At 42.5% G+C, this 18,578-nt stretch overlaps 1 protein-coding gene across 1 annotated transcript; it reads left to right on the top strand.

The window, feature by feature from the left end:
* Window positions 1-6,854: 6,854 nt before the first annotated feature.
* bmp4 (bone morphogenetic protein 4) lies at window positions 6,855-16,019 on the top strand. Its single transcript, XM_083924852.1, has 4 exons — window positions 6,855-7,115; window positions 11,276-11,398; window positions 12,070-12,434; window positions 14,706-16,019. The coding sequence occupies exons 3-4, from the start codon at window positions 12,077-12,079 to the stop codon at window positions 15,557-15,559; spliced, it is 1,212 nt and encodes a 403-aa protein (XP_083780978.1). The 5' UTR covers window positions 6,855-7,115; window positions 11,276-11,398; window positions 12,070-12,076; the 3' UTR covers window positions 15,560-16,019.
* The last annotated feature ends 2,559 nt before the right edge of the window (window positions 16,020-18,578 follow it).

Raw genomic sequence — 18,578 nt, 5'->3', positions numbered from 1 at the left:
CACATAAAAATACATGAATGGAAACTCGGCTACTGTAAACTATGTGCGCTGCGACAGAGGACTGACAGCCATAGCAACAGTTACTGAGGGTCTGAGTGCTTAGTGAATGGTAGATTCACTCTGATGATTTCCTATGATGGCAAAAACCATTATTATTATCATAATCATTATCACTGAACTTACCATATTATTGACTTTTACTTTTATGTGTTATGTATTTTGACCTTTTCGTCTGTTTCAACACGGACCTCGTCTCTCCTGTTGCCCATGGTTCGCCCACACAGGGATGTTAGCATATTCCAACTGCTTGGAATTCCTTCCTGCTGTCTTTGGAGCACACCACACTGCGTTTTAAAACTTGTTGGGCCCTTTCAAGTTTTATTTGCAAGTATGTCATTACATTCTTGAATGATTTACATGCTGTATTAAATGTCATGGTTCGAAAAGAAGCTGTTGACACTCACCCGTTTACGACTTCTTGATAGCCTCAAATGATTAGAAAGCTTTGGACAATACAGATGTAGTAAAAACATAATATAAAGGGGGCGGTAGGCAGAGGCATCGAGTGTACTCCACCTCTGTAAAGTCTTGTTGATGTCTTACTTCACAGTGGTTTTTTGTGATGTCTGTGGCTGGTCTCTGGGTCTATTTATGATTTATGAAGTTAAACCCTTTGGCAGTGATAGAATCAATGATTGACACTTTTGCCTTTCTGCTTTCATCCAGGGTCAGTTAAGGTGGTGCATGACTTTCTGAAAATTGGATTATCTTTGTACAGTAACTTCATAACCTGTTTTTGAGAATAATACATAGTTTGATTGACACACAAAGCATTCAAGCACTGGTCACAGGACCTCTTTATCAGATGCTGTATCAGAGTCTACTGCCATGCATTTGATTTAATAATGTTCTGTTCTGGTCAATTCTGGTCCATCCATTCAAGTCTAATCTGTTTTTGTCTGGAGCACCAGCACATAACACTTGTGAGGTTCTCTATCACAACGCAGGGCCGCTGCTGGAGAATTTATTTGGCTGCCTCTTAGCTAGGCCTCTTAGGGGACTGTGGCGTGGGCAAAGTCAATTCCCCTCTCAGATTAAAGGAGTATCTTCAAGTGCCAATCCAAATGGTGATAAAAAAGCTTTTTAATCCATTGAGAAGGTTTACTGGTGTAACCCCCCAGAGTCCCAGCATCAGGCGTTGCCCCACTCAGGCTGCGTCTGGACAGTGTTGAAACCCGAGTGTGTCTCCTTGCGCCCTGACAGAGGGAGAGAAAGGCCTAAAAAAGGCCCCCCTCCGCCACTCACTTGACCAGCTCCCTTTGATAACATCTGGCAGGGGCAGGTTTGCACCAGCGACAGCAGGAGACGGAGGGACATTAAAGTCCTGTCACTCACTTGGCAGGAAGGCAGTCAGTAACTCCACATCATTCGGCAGACCGAACCTCAATCGCTTACGCTGGAGTGTCACTGATCTCTCTTTCTAATGGGTCTGATGATATTCTCCAACAAGGGTGTTATATGAGATGATGGCTTGGTGTGGCCGCTTTATTCTGTACTCAAATCCCATTATCTTATCATTGAAAATAACTAATTCGGGCCAAATGTTTTTGTACAAATTTATTTATGACTGCAGAACAAAACCTCTGTGATTTGAAACCTAAATGGTTTTTTTAGGAGGAAAAATAGTGTTCATCTAAACAGTGATGTAGGTTGGAGGAGAAGGGCCGGAAAAGACTTCGACCTATCTGTTCTGGGTGGAAGGGGGGGGGGGGGGGCAAAAGTGCGTTTCAACACAGCTCCCCCGGAAAAGGCTCAGAACAATTCAACATCCATCCCTCTCCATTTTCTTTCTGTTTACTTCTAGGTTCATGAGTTTACATGCCAATTCCATTACAGGGATTAAAATAGTTTGTCCAATCCATCCTCAAACTCTGCTTCCCGTGTCCTTCTCCCTCCCTTAACCCCTCACACCACTTACAGGCTTTCAGGTCCCAGGGCTGGGCTAGGGGATTACAGGACAAGCACGCTGCAGCCCGAACACCCGAAGAAACACAGGGCGGCTGTGTTGAAGAATGTTCCAACGAGATGTCCGAGCATTAGTGAAAGCTGAGGTTTGATCAATGGCTGCGGCGCGTGTCTGCACTAGTGAACACTTCAGAGAGTGTCTGAAAGAGAAGAAAGAGAAAATGAAGGTGTGTTATGACATGGGGCTCAGGGTCTAGGCGGCCGGGGTCACCTTTGAGCTGCTGCTGATTAAGGGTCGGTGTTCACAGGTGAGCGGCTCCGAGCAGGATTTAGTGACACGGGCACAGAGGTGAAATCACCCAACTCTCTCCAGCTAACGTCAAAGTTAGCAAAGCACTGCTGACCTCTCCCCTAAATGCCCAAAGGCAAATGTCAGAAGATAAGTGAGCTCCGTGACTGCACGCAGCTCAAAAAGGGATGGCAGGGGAAATTTTATGTACAGAAAGAATGATATAGGCATGCAATATTTTCTTTTCTACATAGACAGAATCCCAGATTTTGGGACCAGAGGTTCATATTATAAGTGGCGAAATAAGTCAGTCAGTCGCTGCCTGTGGGTCTAAGCCACCCGCAGTTGGTAATCTCCTTCGGAACTAGAGGGGCTCAAAGGGGCTAAGCCTGGTCAACACCTAGGAACGGACATCCACAGCATATCTTCAAGTGCTGCCGGCAGCATGGTTGGTAAAACACGGCTGAGGCTTCATGTGTGGAAGAACTCAGCAAGACTCTCAAGCCACTGTGCCACACTACTAGAGGAGATACGTTTGAAATTGTAACTTAATAATTATATAACGAAATAACGGTGCATAACTCAATAATAATATTTTGACATTTCAGTGCAACTTATCTCTGAAAAAAAGGCCAACGGTTCTTTATAATAAAAAACGTTATGTAATTACTGAAAAGTACTTTTTGGTTGAAACGAGGTTAATCTTTTACAAATGAAATATTCATCTTTTTTTCTCGAATAATAATACTTGCAAATGGATCACATCCATCACATGGGAAACAGGATTTCCCACAAACTGCTGATTGTGTGTTCTTGCTAAAAAGAGAGAAAGACAAACGCAAACAACTGATTGTTTTAATTGATCAAACGTGGGAAATAAGTGATCAGCAGAGAGGAAAATCAGAGTAATATATCAGTTTAATGTTGAAGAAAAATGACCAACATTGAAAAACACAACATTGAAAACAGTTCCATATTCACCAGCCTTTCTGTAGGTAGCAGTACTGCCATAACCGTAATGTTGTTGATACAATGCATAAACATATATTATTTATCTAGGTATAGTAAAGTACTGGTCGAAAACCAGGATAATAATTTATTAATTAAATTGTCTCTCTATTGATACTTGCGCATACATCCCATCCATAACATGGAAAACAGGATTTTACACAAACTGCTGATTGTTGTGTTCTTGCTACAAAGAGAGACAAAGAGATACGCTAAAGAGTAAAATAATAATTAATCAAATGTGGACAAATTAATGATCATCTTACGGTAAAATCTGAGTAATTTCTCACTTTAATGTTGAAGAAAACCTTCCTTTTCCTACTATATCTGCCACAAAACAACACACTGATGGCATCAATGACAGCGGTCCACCCAAACGAATAATGACATGAAACTGTTTTTTCTAGTTTCCTTCACAGATGCGTGTGCAGTATAGGTTGATCTATGTGTTATCTGTCCATCACAAATGTCTCAATAACTCTGTTGTTTGTGTTGTTTTTTACGTGACTGTTTTTGAGGCTTATCTGTGCTTTGCATCTTGTGGGTTAAGGTAATGCTGGTGCAGTCTTGCATTGTTGTCACAACTACAGATTACGCACATCATTCTGACGTCACATTGCAATATCTCATGCATCTCCTCTCCTGTTCTAAAACACGTTAAGATATGATTCGGTCATTGTTGTTTTACCCTACACAGACTATGATATTGTAGTGTCTCTGTAACACTGCAGCAATGTCCCGTCACGCATTTTATGAGCAATGATCTGACATCACCACGTCTAACCATTTTGCTAATGTGTTAAATTGACTACAACATTTTACATCACAACAACTTGTTTGTCCTAAACAACAGCAATATTCAGTTCAAAGTAACAATGTTGCAATGATTAAATTACCTACTTTGAGAAAACCCAACCTTGACAACAGTTCAAGAACTCCCTGATAGTTCACCAATGCAATGCTGTAAAAACAAATAATAAAAATTCATTATTTATCTAGTTATAGTATCAAGTGTCAGTGAGCTGTGACACTTGTTGCTGATTTAAAACAGTCAGCTGTGTTTAATATAAAATTGTGGCTCTAATAATCCAATGATATCAAACAATGCAATGAGGTTGACAAAAAGGAATGTAAGATTTTCATTTTTACAGTAAAACACTGACGATCAGTCCCAGGCATTAGAGCTTGGAAGTGAAAACATGAACTATGGATCCCACAACAAAGGCTGTAAGTTTGACCAAAAATAAATTGTGCATGACAAGGTCCCCGTCAAAGAGACAAATGGTTTTATTAATTGTGTTGAAATGAGACCATCACAGCTTGAGATCCACCATCAAGACTCATGCGGAAGGTATGTGCGCTAGAAGGTGAGGATTATTAATGCCTGAGTCACAAAGAACATCCCAAATGATGACAAGCATGATACACACACACACTGCAGCTTTTGCATTAGTTTTTGCATGTGGTCAGTATTCATTAACCAAATTAATTATGTGAGTTAAAGGAGTCCCCGTGTTAAAAATGTGTTGAAATAGAACCTTAAGAGTATTTTTAACATGACAAATAATTAATAATAATTTGCATCCATGTTCTCTACAGACCACTGCTCAGTCAACAGGGTTTTTCCTTGTTTGAGCAGTAAGCGTCAGACCTAAAATCCTTCTTTCAGACTATTTTGACATTAAATATTTGGTGGGAATTAATCTTTCTGATCTATTTTCAACTCAATCACCCTGAAACTATCTTTTACTTTCTTGTTGCACTCTTATTGGACATAAAAATCGTTGAAAATGTTTGCACCAAATGTAATCATTACCCGAGGGTAAATCCTCAGCCTGTGACAATGACACTTCTAAGATATGCAGCTTATCAGTTAGTTAATTCCACTTCAGCGGCATTGGTCGTTATGAGTGCGGAAATTTCCAAGAACCTGGAAGCTTGGCTCAGTTTCCCCCTTATTGCAATTGAAGACAATAAAAAAGATGCTTACTTCAAACAACAGCAGACCAGCTCTGGATAAACTATGTGTGTAAACATCCACGGGCTTATATACGGGCTCAGAGAAGATTAGTTAATGTTTGAGATGGCATGCCATAAAAATATATTGCTCCATCACACCTGCATACCAGAATACATCTGTTATGTGCTATTCTTAGATTGTAATGCAGCTAGCAGGATTTTACAGATGACATTATCACACTGTAATGGAATCAATTACAGTGTGGTGTGCCACAGGTCACCCCCCTCGGTCCCCTACTTTTCTTTTTTCTTTTCTTTTTAAAGATTCATGAAATATTTATCTCCTGCTTGGATATTGTCAGACAATGCTGGTATTTAGGTATGATCAATACAGCAATCTATCTCCTTAGTGGTGTCTTATTAACTGTTCTGATGCCTGTAATGCTTCTGGCTGTTGGGTGTTGGGTTGGTCAGTCAAACAAATGAGCAGAAATCAGTGGTTTTATTTCTCAGACATCTTAAGGGAAAACATTTCTTCCTGTCAAACAATAATTGAATCTCAATTAGCTGAAAAATGCTTTTGAAAAGTAAGAAGACTAGTAAAGATGAATGTATATGGTGATTGTTTCCTCACACTCCTGTATTTTCAATATATGACAACATACTTACATAAAGTATTGATTACAATGTTTTAAAGTATTTTTTTCTTTTTTTAAAAAGAGTGTCCCAATGAGGTAATAACATTGTTTTACAACTCCCCAATAGTAGTCACCCTTAATATATTTATGCACACAGGTTTCCTGGGGGATTTTGGGGTCCCCATTGGACCCTATATACATTACACCCCAATGAGCATCAGAACCTGTGTAGATTCATCAAAGAATCCCATACAGTATTAATTTACCTTTACTGAAAACATATTCACACTGTGCTTATTTGGTGCAGGATCCCCTGGAAAAATAATATAACGTGAATTTAATTAACAGATAAGCTGTACCGTTGTAAAGGATAGAGAGCACTGCAGTTTCTCCCTTTCTTTATATCAGTGACAGTGAGTGAGGAACTATCAAGGGCCTCGTTAACACTCATGATTGCCTCTACAGAGGCCAAATCTCTGAACACATCATTGTCAGTTATGAAAATGCATCTAGTGTTTGTGTTGCACGTGATATTATGATTTTAATTTGCTTGTTTACTGTGCCAATCTCAATCTTAGGCTAATTCCTAAAATTGGATCACGTATGTGGTCAAAATTGTTCGACAGAGCCGGACGAATTGATTTCATCTCCAGGTACATTTGATTTTGAGCAACACGACTGACACCCTGCAACGAGTAGCCCAGTTCAGTGTCTGGACCCCAGTATTCAAATGCAGATTCAAACCATTGAGCATTTAACCCGTCGACTGTTATTCACAGTCAAATTACAAAGTTTCACATAATGAAAAAGAAAATACTGCGTGCAATGAGCTATCTTTATTTAAAGTGGGGGGAGGAGAGAAGGGGGGTTATCCAAGGTGTTCGAGACAGATGAGGGAGGTGGGGGTCGGGGAGGGAGGAGGCAGGGACGGTAATTTGGGCGGACACATAAAAACTGCAAGGGGCCATAGATGCTGGATCATTTGGAAAGTCTGGCCGTCCTGCGCACCGCCCGCCCTCGCGAGCTGAACTGGAGACGGATAGGAAACCCCGCTGCAGACCCCGAGCGCCGGCCTTCACCCCGACCCCGTCTCCTCTTGTCCGTTTAGAGGTGTCGCTTAAGGATTAATGAGCCCCAAAGGCACCCAACGTCTCCTTTAAGGCTCATTTCGGCGTTTTTCGGCTTTACGCCTGGACTGCCTTACACCTTCCCTTTCATATTCACTTCATTCGAGGATACCTGTACCTCTACTGATGGTAAGCGTTCATCTCCTGGCACATCGATAAATAACAGATTCAGCAGATTCAGCTTTTAGAAACGGAACATGTTGAATAACACAGGAGGAAGTTGACAGTTTGTGACTTTTGCTTTTGGTCGCTGGTGTTTGTGCGCGTTAAACCGACTTCACTGAGAATTTGGATAGCATGCACAAGGGTATATGTCCATAAACATCTAAAAGGTCTACCTCCTTGACACAGAAATTGAGAAAAAGTGCAATAAAGTGTATTTGGGGACGGATAGCGCAGTAATGCTGGTGGCGCACGCAGCAGGTTACAGCCTTTTGTGCCGGAGAGTTGAGCAGTAAAAAAACAACATAGTGAGATCATTTCCAAACAGAGCGTCCAATTTCTCTACGTCTGCCTTTCTTCAACACAATTAAAGTATTTACATTATTCCGACTTGTAACTTTTTCCGAAGTTTGGCGCCGATCTTGCCAGATTAAACACCTGTATCTGCTCCGTGTCACCCCGGTGCGTAATGTGGAAGATGGAGATGACACAGCTCGGAACGTCAACGAGAATGTTAAAAAACAAACAAACAAACCGAAAACAAACATTGCGTATTCATTAAGCTAATGTTTAATTCCAGTTAATTTCATCCATACATATAGATTCTCAAGAATAAAGCGTGCGTAATTGAACTAGATTTTGAACACCACATTTCTGTCGAGTTATGACAAAGTGCAAACGCAGTCCCCATTACGGTGCCACAGCAGATGTGATTCCGGTTTTTAATTGTTCCACTTTAATTGTTCCACGTAGTATAAGAGCTCGCGTGTTTTCACTTGTTTTGCAACAAATTATTATGAAGTGGAATTGCGTCATTTAATCCGGTAAAGCTGCAGCAGAGAACACATATTGCGGCCTGCAGGCGCATGGCGTCCTTGGCACAATCATTTACTTTTCAACTCAAGGTTCTCTGTTGTAGTGCAGGGAAACGCACTCGCCAAATTGTGGGTGCAACATTTTATATTCACACAATTGTGCATTTTTAGAAGAAAAAAAAGTCACGTGCATCTAGCAAAGAGAGGTTCAAAGTATTTTGGTCGTTTCAGGAAAATATTTTCGTAGATGATATTTTGGGTTTTTAATTCGTATGAATTATAACACTTTCCAGCCTGTTATGCGAATCAGCTAAGAGCATTTGACATAACCAAAGGGATATATATTTTTTAATTTCTTATATGCGAAATCAGCATAAGACATCTCAGAGAAGTCATGCAACTCATCCTTTCTATCGAGGTTGTTGCCCCTCAGAATGCAACAAAACCATTAACCTGGTTTCAGTGATCTCACTGACTGTGAATGTTCTCAGTGTTGAACTGCTCACTGGGAGCTAATAAAATCCAAAACATACACTATTCAACAACAAGAGCCATCACTGGTCTCTGCTTTATGTCTTTCAACACAAATGGGGATATTGCATTTTGTTGGGCATACTGGTTCAGCTCGAAGTTATTCTCAAAAATCCTCTGAGCTTCAGTTATAACCCATTTGATATCAGGAAGGTAAAGAAACTATTAGAATTCTCTCCTTCTTTTCTTTTTTGTTTTTTACAGGACCCTGTTTGACTTTTGTATCTTTTCTTTTGCAACTATTATTATTTGGATAGCCATTAGAATCATGAATATCCAGTATCATTGTTAATTATATAATCTAGAGCTTGATAACTAGGACATTTAACACGCAATATGGCATAATACAACAGCACAATTCCAATGACTACATACTATTGGTAAACCATTAACAGGCATCTAAAATGATAAAAATCAGACCAGAGATTTGGCTGTTCCAGTGCTAACCTGTTGCCCTCCTCCCTCCCTCCCTCCCTCCTACCATCACTGTCAAATTCCTCAGGAAACACATCTGAAGAGCCATGCGCATAGTCTGATCACATTATCTCTGGTCAGAGAGAGAGGGAGGCCAAGGGGGACCAAGCAAAGCCAAGGGCAGTTGACTGCTCCGGCCTAATTGCACCCTGGTCTGCATTTGTTGTTGCAAAATGCGTCTCTGTGTGTCGCTCAGTTCAAATGTCTTCTGAGTTTGAAGCTCCTTTTCGGTTTTGCGGCCACTGTTTGATCAAGAGGAGTAACTATGAGTCCACAATGCAGATAAATGTGATGGAAAATCATTGAAAACAGGAAACAGAGTTTGGTGTAACTCCAAATGTTTTGCTTTTTTTTCTCCTAATCACCACTAGTGAAAACAGGCCAGCAAAATTAAGGCGATGACTTTTTCCAGAGTTGAAAGTTACTCCCTGTCTGCCTTACATCTTCTTTCATCATCATCGCACCACTTTGAGTGTCTGTCTGTTTTAGCCTGCAGCTTTGTCAGTGGCTGGTTACAGTTACAAGATGTTCTGTATGGTCAGTGTTTTTGAGTGCTATGAATCCCTGTAATCATGGGAGAGGCCCTCACTGTACAATGAACGTTTGTTGTAAGAGATGTGCGCGCACACACACACACACACACACACACACACACACACACACACACACACACACACACACACACACACACGTTATCCCCCCACCCCATGGGTAATAGAGCTGATCATGTTTTGAACCCTTCTCTCTCTCACTTCGCCACAGTTCTCACGAACATGCAAGCGGTGGCACACACTCATGCACACGTAAAGGCACACACACACACACACACACACTGCACATCACCCATTCTTCACACACACTGGATTTAGTGTCATGACCGAGAAAGGGTGGGGGGGTCAATCGGAGGTCAAAGTCTAACGCTGTTAGTAAAAAGATCCTTGACTGCATGTACAGTGAGCCATGCAGGGGCCGAGATGATCGCACCGATACAAACCCAGACATGGTCTCTCTCTCTCTCTCTCTCTCTCTCTCTCTCTCTCTCTCTCACACACACACACACACACACACACACACACACACACACACACACACACACACACACACGCTGTATATTGCACAAACCCAAACACACACACAATGCTCCTCTTAATGTGCATCCTCACTGTGTAGTAATGCTTGGTCACTCTCCAGTGGAACAGGCTCCAAATGATGACGAACACCTCTGTCACTCTGGAGCCCCGAGTAGAAATTTCTCCTCTGTGTTGTTGTGGTCACTCCGTCAAAAATTGAGTAATTTTATTAGTATGATTCAACGTCATTTAGCACATTAAAATGAGGCGTAAAAATAATTGAGTCATCAGAGTCATGTTGTTAAAGTAAAAAAAAGTTGTTAGAGTAAAAAAAATAAAAAATACTGCTAAGGTTGTTTTTTTTGTTAGTGGGAGGTATTTTTTTTTAAGACTTTTTAAAACTTTCACATACCAAGAAAATGCCCTCGATGTTGTTATATGATTAAGTCGCAAATGTATCCTACAAAAGAAAGAAAACGCGCACACCAGTGCTAAATGTAAGACTCTCTTACTGATGACAGGGATGTCAAAGAGCAGGCGGCCTGTCATCAGCGTCACTTCAACCTGTGTGATCCCTCAAGTGGGGAAGCGTTACTAAGAGATGAGGCCCTTTTGAGATAGATGTATTCAGTTCCTTGTCTGAAAAAGACGAGTTCAGTCGCTTGGTGGGATAAAGGTTGACTGAGTTCACTCAGAGACGCTTTCTGTGAGCAAACAGCCTTCTTGTTTTGGATATAGATTTTACCACTCCTGATCAAAGGTGGTGTTATCAGCTCTTCAGTCTTTTGTGTGAACACAAGAGGATAGTTTCAGACTATTTGTTCCGGTTGAAGTCGGCATTTGTCAAATGTTTTTTTTTCTTTCTGTTGGTATTTGAAGCAGGTTTCTTATCAATTTTCTGTAATAGCTGAAATAATGTAATGAGGTGTGTTTTCAGTCTTAGGTGAGTGTAAGCCTTTAGGGTTCTGCTGTCCGTGTTGCAGCACATACCTCCTTACATTCCAGTTACAGTAAATAGCTGGCTTTGCCTATGAGCCAAAATGATAAGCCTTAAAGAGACACCGGGTCTCTCTTTTACCCACACACACACACACACACACACACACACACACACACACACAGACTGGCACAGATATACCCTCAGCTACTCTTTAAGCAAATAACATGTAACAGCCTCAAGTGTTTGTGACTGCATTCAGTTTTTAATTTCCCTGTGTTTTTATCTGTATCTTTTTAGGAACAGGGTCACTCCAACGTTCTCCTGCAGCCGCCCAACACCACCTAACATTTCCTGGAAGAACGTGTCCATTACCAGCTCCCAACAAACATGGACTGTTTTCCCATGCTTTATTTTCTGTCGGTAAGTACAGTAAGTGGACCATGCCATTTCAATTTGTGGCATGTGACACACATCTCAAATCTTTCTCTTTTCGTCTCTGTCCCCTGAGCCACTGATTTCTGTGGCATTCACCCAGACTTGACCTGAAAGTCCCTGTGAGGTGTTGGGCAGGGCACGATGAGGGTATGAGGAAGAGCTTTTGTGGCAGATAGTCCTTGGCTTGCCCCTCGGTTTGTTAAGAGACTGCGAGGGACCGTTGCTCCTTATCGAGTTAAGAATTTACTCTGACCCCAGGGCTGCCTCTTCTATTTGTCTAATCATAGTGGAGGAGGGAGGAGACGCGGGGGAAGGGAGGGAGTGAGGGAAGAGGAATGGCCCTCAGATTCCATTCAAAAAAGCCGGGTTCTTGAACCAGCTGTTTACCTTTGGAGGATGTCGCCAAAGATAAACTGCAAGTAGTCTATCTGATCGGGGACTGCTTTACTGTAAACAAGGCAGATGAACTAATAAAACCAATTAGAGACTGCTCACAGTGGGAACAGTTAGAGTAGAGGGTGCAGTGGAACTAGTGAAGACATGTAGAAAAGGGATTGAAAATCTTTTGTCAGTTAAAATGGAGATATTTTGTGTTTTCTTCCCCTCTGCTCTTCTCGATCCTTTCCTGATCCTTTATCTCTGCTGCTCCCCCTCAGAGACATCATGATTCCTGGTAATCGAATGCTGATGGTCATTTTAATATGCCAAGTCCTGCTGGGAGAGAGCAACCATGCCAGTCTGATACCTGAAGAAGGGAAAAAGAAAGTACCGGGCCTGCAGGGTCGTTCGGCCGCTCAGAGCCATGAACTGTTGCGGGACTTCGAGGCCACGCTGCTGCACATGTTCGGCCTCAAGAAGCGACCGCGGCCCAGCCGCTCGGCCGCGGTGCCCCGCTACCTGCTGGACCTCTATCGGCTACAGTCGGGGGAAGCTGAGGAGGCTGGTGCGCATGACATCGCTTTTGAGTACCCAGAGAGGTCAGCCAGCCGGGCCAACACTGTGAGGGGCTTCCACCATGAGGGTAAGGAAAAAAAGTAGTAGAGGGAATATTAAAGAGCACCAAAATAAAAAGAAGAAAATGTTGCCGTCAGTAGGAAGAGATGATAAATGCATCATGTCAGCACAGAAACATTACACCATACTCAAGGTCACTGTATCCAGACATTCCAGTGATTTTGGTAGTAATGTATTTCATTAGCATGGGCGAGGACTGCTAAGTATTCAGTGTAAAAAAAACATGTCCTACATCCCTTGAAACATGATTGTAAGGCAACTCCACCCATCTCACCATAACCAAGGAATCTGAGGATGCGGTCACCAAACACTGTCTACAGAGGGGCAAAAAAAAATCTGCTAGACAAGCTCTCAAGAGCCTCATTTGACAAAACTGTGCATGTTTGGTTAGCAGCTGAAGAGAAAGCATACCTTCATATTACTGAGTTACACTTCTCACCCCACCCTGCAAGACATGACTTAAAAAAGCTCGGTCTTGGCCTGGAATTGGAGTGTGCTCCTCTCTCATGTCTGCAGTTTATATGGAGGGCTCTTTTAGAAGGACCTTCCTCAACGTGCAATTATCTTTAATGCTACTCTGCAGTCTAAATAAAGCCCCTACTGCCAACAATGTGGGTGCTGAGAGCAAACGCTGCAGCTCTCTGTAGAGATGGAAAAACAGTCTCAGAAGTCGTCGTGATAGAAAGATTGGAACGTTAGAAGGGTTTCTGTTTATTGTGACTTGGATCTGCTTAGCTTTAGCGACAAATGCAGAGGTTTCAATTAGACTTGGAGGAAATCCAGTGTACCAGATCTGTTAAATGTAAGTTGAGGTCGGAAAAGCTAGACTGAAACACGTCACGACAAATGCTCGAAAACTAGCTTTGGTAGAGAGACAGAGGTGATGTACCAGACTTAGCAAGTGAGGAAGCAATCTTGCAGAGTGGTGAACTGAGAAAACCGTGGAGCTTTAGGGCTACAGAACATGTCCGCCCTTAGGGGGAGGAGTGAGGAAGGAGGGATGAGTCAGCCTTAATGGGGCTTGTCAAACACTGCTAGTGGTAGCACACGGCAACACACATTAAACTGCAACGTACCAAGCTTGGATGTGACTGGAGGAGGAACTTCTGCCTGTGATGCAATGTGTGTGTGTGCATGCGTGTATGCGTGTGTATTAGTTTCTACTGCTCTCTACAGGCATCTTACCCTCCTCCTCTTTGGCTAAACTATGTTAATAATACGTTTTAAGTAGGAGTGCTGCCTTCCATGGGAGCACCATTGTGCGATAGTATGATTACACTGACTGATCTGTCCTGACAGTTAGGTGAGTAGACACGTTCACAGGAAAGCTTATCATGTAACCATTCAACTTGAACGCAGCAAAAAAATATGCATTTTTTTATTGGCTGTGTGTAACAGGTGACATCGCCGTGTTTTCCATTAATGATTTTGCAAATTGAACTACAAAACAGACAGCACAGAGTACACGAGAAGATGTGTTTATGCACAGTTCACATTTTAAATAAGCTTTGGTTAAGGATTTGAATACATCGCATTCCCTCGCAAGACCTCCTTTCCCATGGGATCCAGATAAACGAGATTCTACTGTATTGTCTGACTCCTTAATGATTATTCATGATGAAAATGATAAATGTCTTAAGTGAACAAACTGCAGAGTTAATCAAAAACACAGCAGGTTTTAATAATGAGAACCACCTGGGTAAGATTAGGGCCTGGGTGTGAAATAACAGGGGTGGATTGAGCAGGAAAATAGTAGACACAACATTCCTTTCCCCAACAATGGTGATCTTGCCAGAAATCTGCAGACTGAGCGCGGAACAGGGAGCCTCCACTGTGTTTATACTGTAGCTGTGGTACGTTAATCACCACCCTCCTTGTAATGCATGTTTCAGCAAAGTGCTCAGAGAAAGGCATTGAGAGAAGGGCTGGATAATCCTTATAGATAGATAAGGAAGTGTGGACGGTGTATATTTGTATTCCTGAATATCCCAGCGGCCTTGAGTGTGAATGCACAGTCTTTTGTGTCAATTAAGCCACGTTAGAGTGAGGCGTGTGAGGTTTCGTTTTCGTAGTGTTATCTGTTGTTACTGTTCAGAGGGCAAAGTCGTACAGTGAAGATGAGTATCTTCATGGAAACGTCAATATTGAATTCATCAAGATGTACATTGAAGTAAAGTCGTGAGTTTACTTTCGACACATTGCATTAGTTGACATTACAAGTTCTGAACATTGTGCGGCTAATAAAACGTTCCTCATCTCTCCTCTTGCTCATTTTCAGAGCACATGGAGAGGGTACATGACGTGGATGATGAAGAAACCGTGCCCCTTCGCTTCCTGTTCAACCTCAGCAGCATTCCAGAGGATGAGCTGCTCTCTTCCGCCGAGCTGAGGCTCTACCGTCATCAGATTGACGAGGCCATCGCCGAAGGCTTCTCAGACAACCAGGGGCTTCACCGGATAAATGTGTACGAGGTGCTGAAGCCCCCGCGGCCAGGGCAGCTCATCACGCAGCTCTTGGACACGCGGCTCGTGCGCCACAACGCGTCACGCTGGGAGAGCTTTGACGTGAGCCCTGCAGTGCTGCGTTGGACTCGTGAGGGCCTCCCAAATTACGGGCTGGCTGTGGAGGTTCTGCACCTCAACCAGACGCCACGCCACCAGGGCAGACACGTCCGGGTCAGCCGCTCGCTACACCGGGAGCCTGGTGAGGACTGGGAGCAGTTACGCCCCCTCCTGGTTACCTTTGGCCATGACGGGAAGGGTCACCCGCTGACCCGCCGGACCAAGCGCAGCCCCAAGCAGCGGGGCCGTAAACGCAACCGCAACTGCCGGCGCCACGCACTATACGTGGACTTCAGCGATGTAGGCTGGAATGACTGGATAGTGGCGCCCCCTGGTTACCAGGCCTATTACTGCCATGGGGAATGCCCTTTTCCTCTGGCGGATCATCTGAACTCAACCAACCACGCCATTGTTCAAACACTGGTGAATTCTGTGAACAACAACATTCCCAAGGCCTGCTGCGTTCCAACAGAGCTCAGCGCCATCTCCATGCTCTACCTAGACGAACATGACAAGGTGGTCCTAAAAAACTACCAGGAAATGGTAGTGGAGGGCTGCGGCTGCCGCTAACACACAGACTAACAAGAACTTGGACTGGCGCCATGAAAAAAGCAACATGGACGCTCAAACAAATCCGAAGGTCTTTACTCCCAAAAATGTTCACTTGGACCCTTATTTATAACTTTTATGTTGAGGTGTATGTTTGTCTCACTTTTTTTGTTTCTTTGACAATATGATCATATATTTTGACAAAATATATATATTTATATCTACATATTAAAAATAAATTGAGTCCTTATTTTAAACAGAAAAAAGCTGTACAACTTTTCATAATGTACATTAGATTGTATAAGTTTTTTTATTGAGAAAATAGTAAAAACAATCTAAAAAGTAAAGTTTATTTACTGGTAATATTTATTGCTTTCATTTGATATACATTTTGGAGAAAAAAATAAAAACATGAATTGCTTCCAATAACACATTCCAGCAGATCACAAAATGCACCCTTTGTCTATTTGCGTAAATTAGAGCACGGCGTGAACACTGTACATTGACTTGAATTAACCTCTTTACATTATTATTGAGCTGATGATTTTAATAAGCCCCTTAAAAAAAATAAATCTTACCTTCTTGTAAAATATCTATATCTACTATAATGGAGTTGTAAAAATACACATTGACAGTAATGATCTGTTACTGTTTTAACATGAATTTGGATTTAAATTCTAAGCCTGAAAGAAAAAAACAGAGAAATCTTTCTGGTGCTCTGTCTTTCCCAAATAAAAATGGTTTGGTTTATTATCTGGCATCTCACCAACTCTGAATGATTCACACTTCATCAAAGAAAGACAAACAGTGGAAATGATCACCCTGTGCTTCAGCATTTTCTCAATTTTCATCCTATTTTCCGACAGAAGCTGTTACAGAAATTGTATGCCATTTCAAAGCTAACAGGCCCTTCAAGGGTTAGGGCCTTATTGTTCTCAAATTTCACTTTTATGTCAATTAGTCTAACATGTGGTGGTTGGACACTCACTAATCCAATTGCAGTCGGGGCGGGTTGTCGAGCCCGACTGTGAGAGAGTGATTCTATTGTTCTTGACGTCCCCACATTGGGGGCATGGCTGTGGCCGATGCGTCCTGCTCTGATACAAGGCGGCTGAGTCCTCAGAAGAATCAAAGGTTAGACGCTCTGTCTCCTGCCTTTGTCTCCAGCGGCTCATGCCGGCAGAGCAAAGACGCCTGTCTCCAACCTGTGCCCCATCACACAATAGGCTTCTACATCACTTATTTACAAGCTGACGGCTGGCCCAAATTATATGATAATGTTTAGAGAGAGCGACTCCTTTGAACTACCGGGGGACGTTGGTTGTGCATTGTTCGCGGAGAGTGCCCTGTACATCATCTGATGTCTGATGTACATGGCCAGAAATATAATTTTAAGGCCGAGATGTTCTTTATTAAAAATAAATAAATGAAAAAACATTTTAACGGGTAGGTTTAAAAAAAAAAAAACACACAACAGAGTTTATTGGTGTCAGCCTCAGGAAGAACATGTGTCATTTCTTTTCTAACTCCAAGTATCTCTTGATGTGTTCTGTCAAATGAAATAGTTACAACATTAGATGATTTCTTTTAACAACGAGTCAGGTTTGTTCGTTTTTTTTTTCTACTGGAGCATGCAGGAGTCAGACCCTCTAACCGCCGCTGGGCTTCCCTTTGATGCCTGCATATCAGCGTCCAAAAAAAGAGGGAGACTGCGAAAGGAGGAGAAGACGGAGAAGAATTTCATTTTGAAGTGGCTGAAGGCAGAGGAGAAGGGGCTGAGGGCGGGGGGAGGTACATGTATGTGTGTGTTCAGGAAGAAGAACGAGGGTAGGGGGGGATGTCTTTTCAGCAGCTTGACAGTGCAATTACAACATTTCAACTGATCTCCGCCTGGAGTTGAGATAACATCAGCCAGTTATGGTAATTGACTGGCCTGTTCATTATCCCACTACCCTGCACAAAGAGAGGATGAGTGTTTATAAAAAAGGCCCAAAAAAGGACGTTTATTTAAGTTCAGCACGCCCTGTGAGCCTGTGTGTGTGTGTGTGTGTGTGTGTGTGTGTGCGTGTGTGTGTGTGTGTGTGTGTGTATGGGGGGGGGGGGGGGGGTCAATTACAGAATGAGTCCTTAAAAACAGATTCAGTGCTTTGTCATTCCTCTGTGACGTGCCATTCAGTCTCCTGTAAGTGCTCGTTCTCACGCAATTACAGGTGAGTCATTATGCAGCAGGTCTATTGACACTACTCGACTAATTGACTGGGCGAAGTCTTCAAAAAGCTTTTTATTTGGACGTTCCACCGTAAAAGCAGAGTGTTTATAGACAGTAAACCTCCCCGCAGGAACAAAGGAAGATGATCCTTGCTTGCGTTGCCTTGTTTGAGTGGGTGCACTCCATACCTTTATCACTGTATCCACAACCCCTACTTCCCCACCACCCTGCGTGTGTGTGTGTGTGCCTGTCAATCATGTTATATAGTAAGTCATGTGATGAAAAACACATTAGAAATAAAATCTTTCGAGTTAGAGCCTATAGCTGCAAGTTCTCCTTTAAAGAACTCAATGGTGGTGCGATATGCAACTGCGCTAAAATGTAGTTCCAACTTTCTGGAGGACCTGACCGATGGATTAAACAGCCGAAAGAAAATAAAGTTTTAAGCCCCTTTTCACACATCTCACATATGCACCGCAAACCTGAAGTTATCTAGACATTACCTGGAAGGCTGTATGTGAGAATACAAATGTCCGACTCTGTATATTATAGAGATATTCGTTGGTGACGTCAAATGTCTACCTGGAGAGACGATGAGATTCTGGAACTTTGAGTAATGACCGGACAGTGATCAGACCAATTCAAAGAACGTCAAGAGACTTGGTTGTTTATGACCAAATCACAAACCGGTACAGTCGGTGCGGTTTTACCCATGTCATGTGCTCCCTAACGCTGTCGCTGTTTTATGGTTGTGTGAGATCATTGTTGTACAATGTCTTGCCGATTGGCCGGGAAATCTTTGGTGAGTAAGTTTTCCCACCTCATGACAAA

Source organism: Echiichthys vipera (genome assembly GCF_963691815.1).
Source record: "Echiichthys vipera genome assembly, chromosome: 12".
NCBI classification, from domain to species: domain Eukaryota; kingdom Metazoa; phylum Chordata; class Actinopteri; order Perciformes; family Trachinidae; genus Echiichthys; species Echiichthys vipera.
This window is presented reverse-complemented; position numbering and strand designations above follow the sequence as displayed.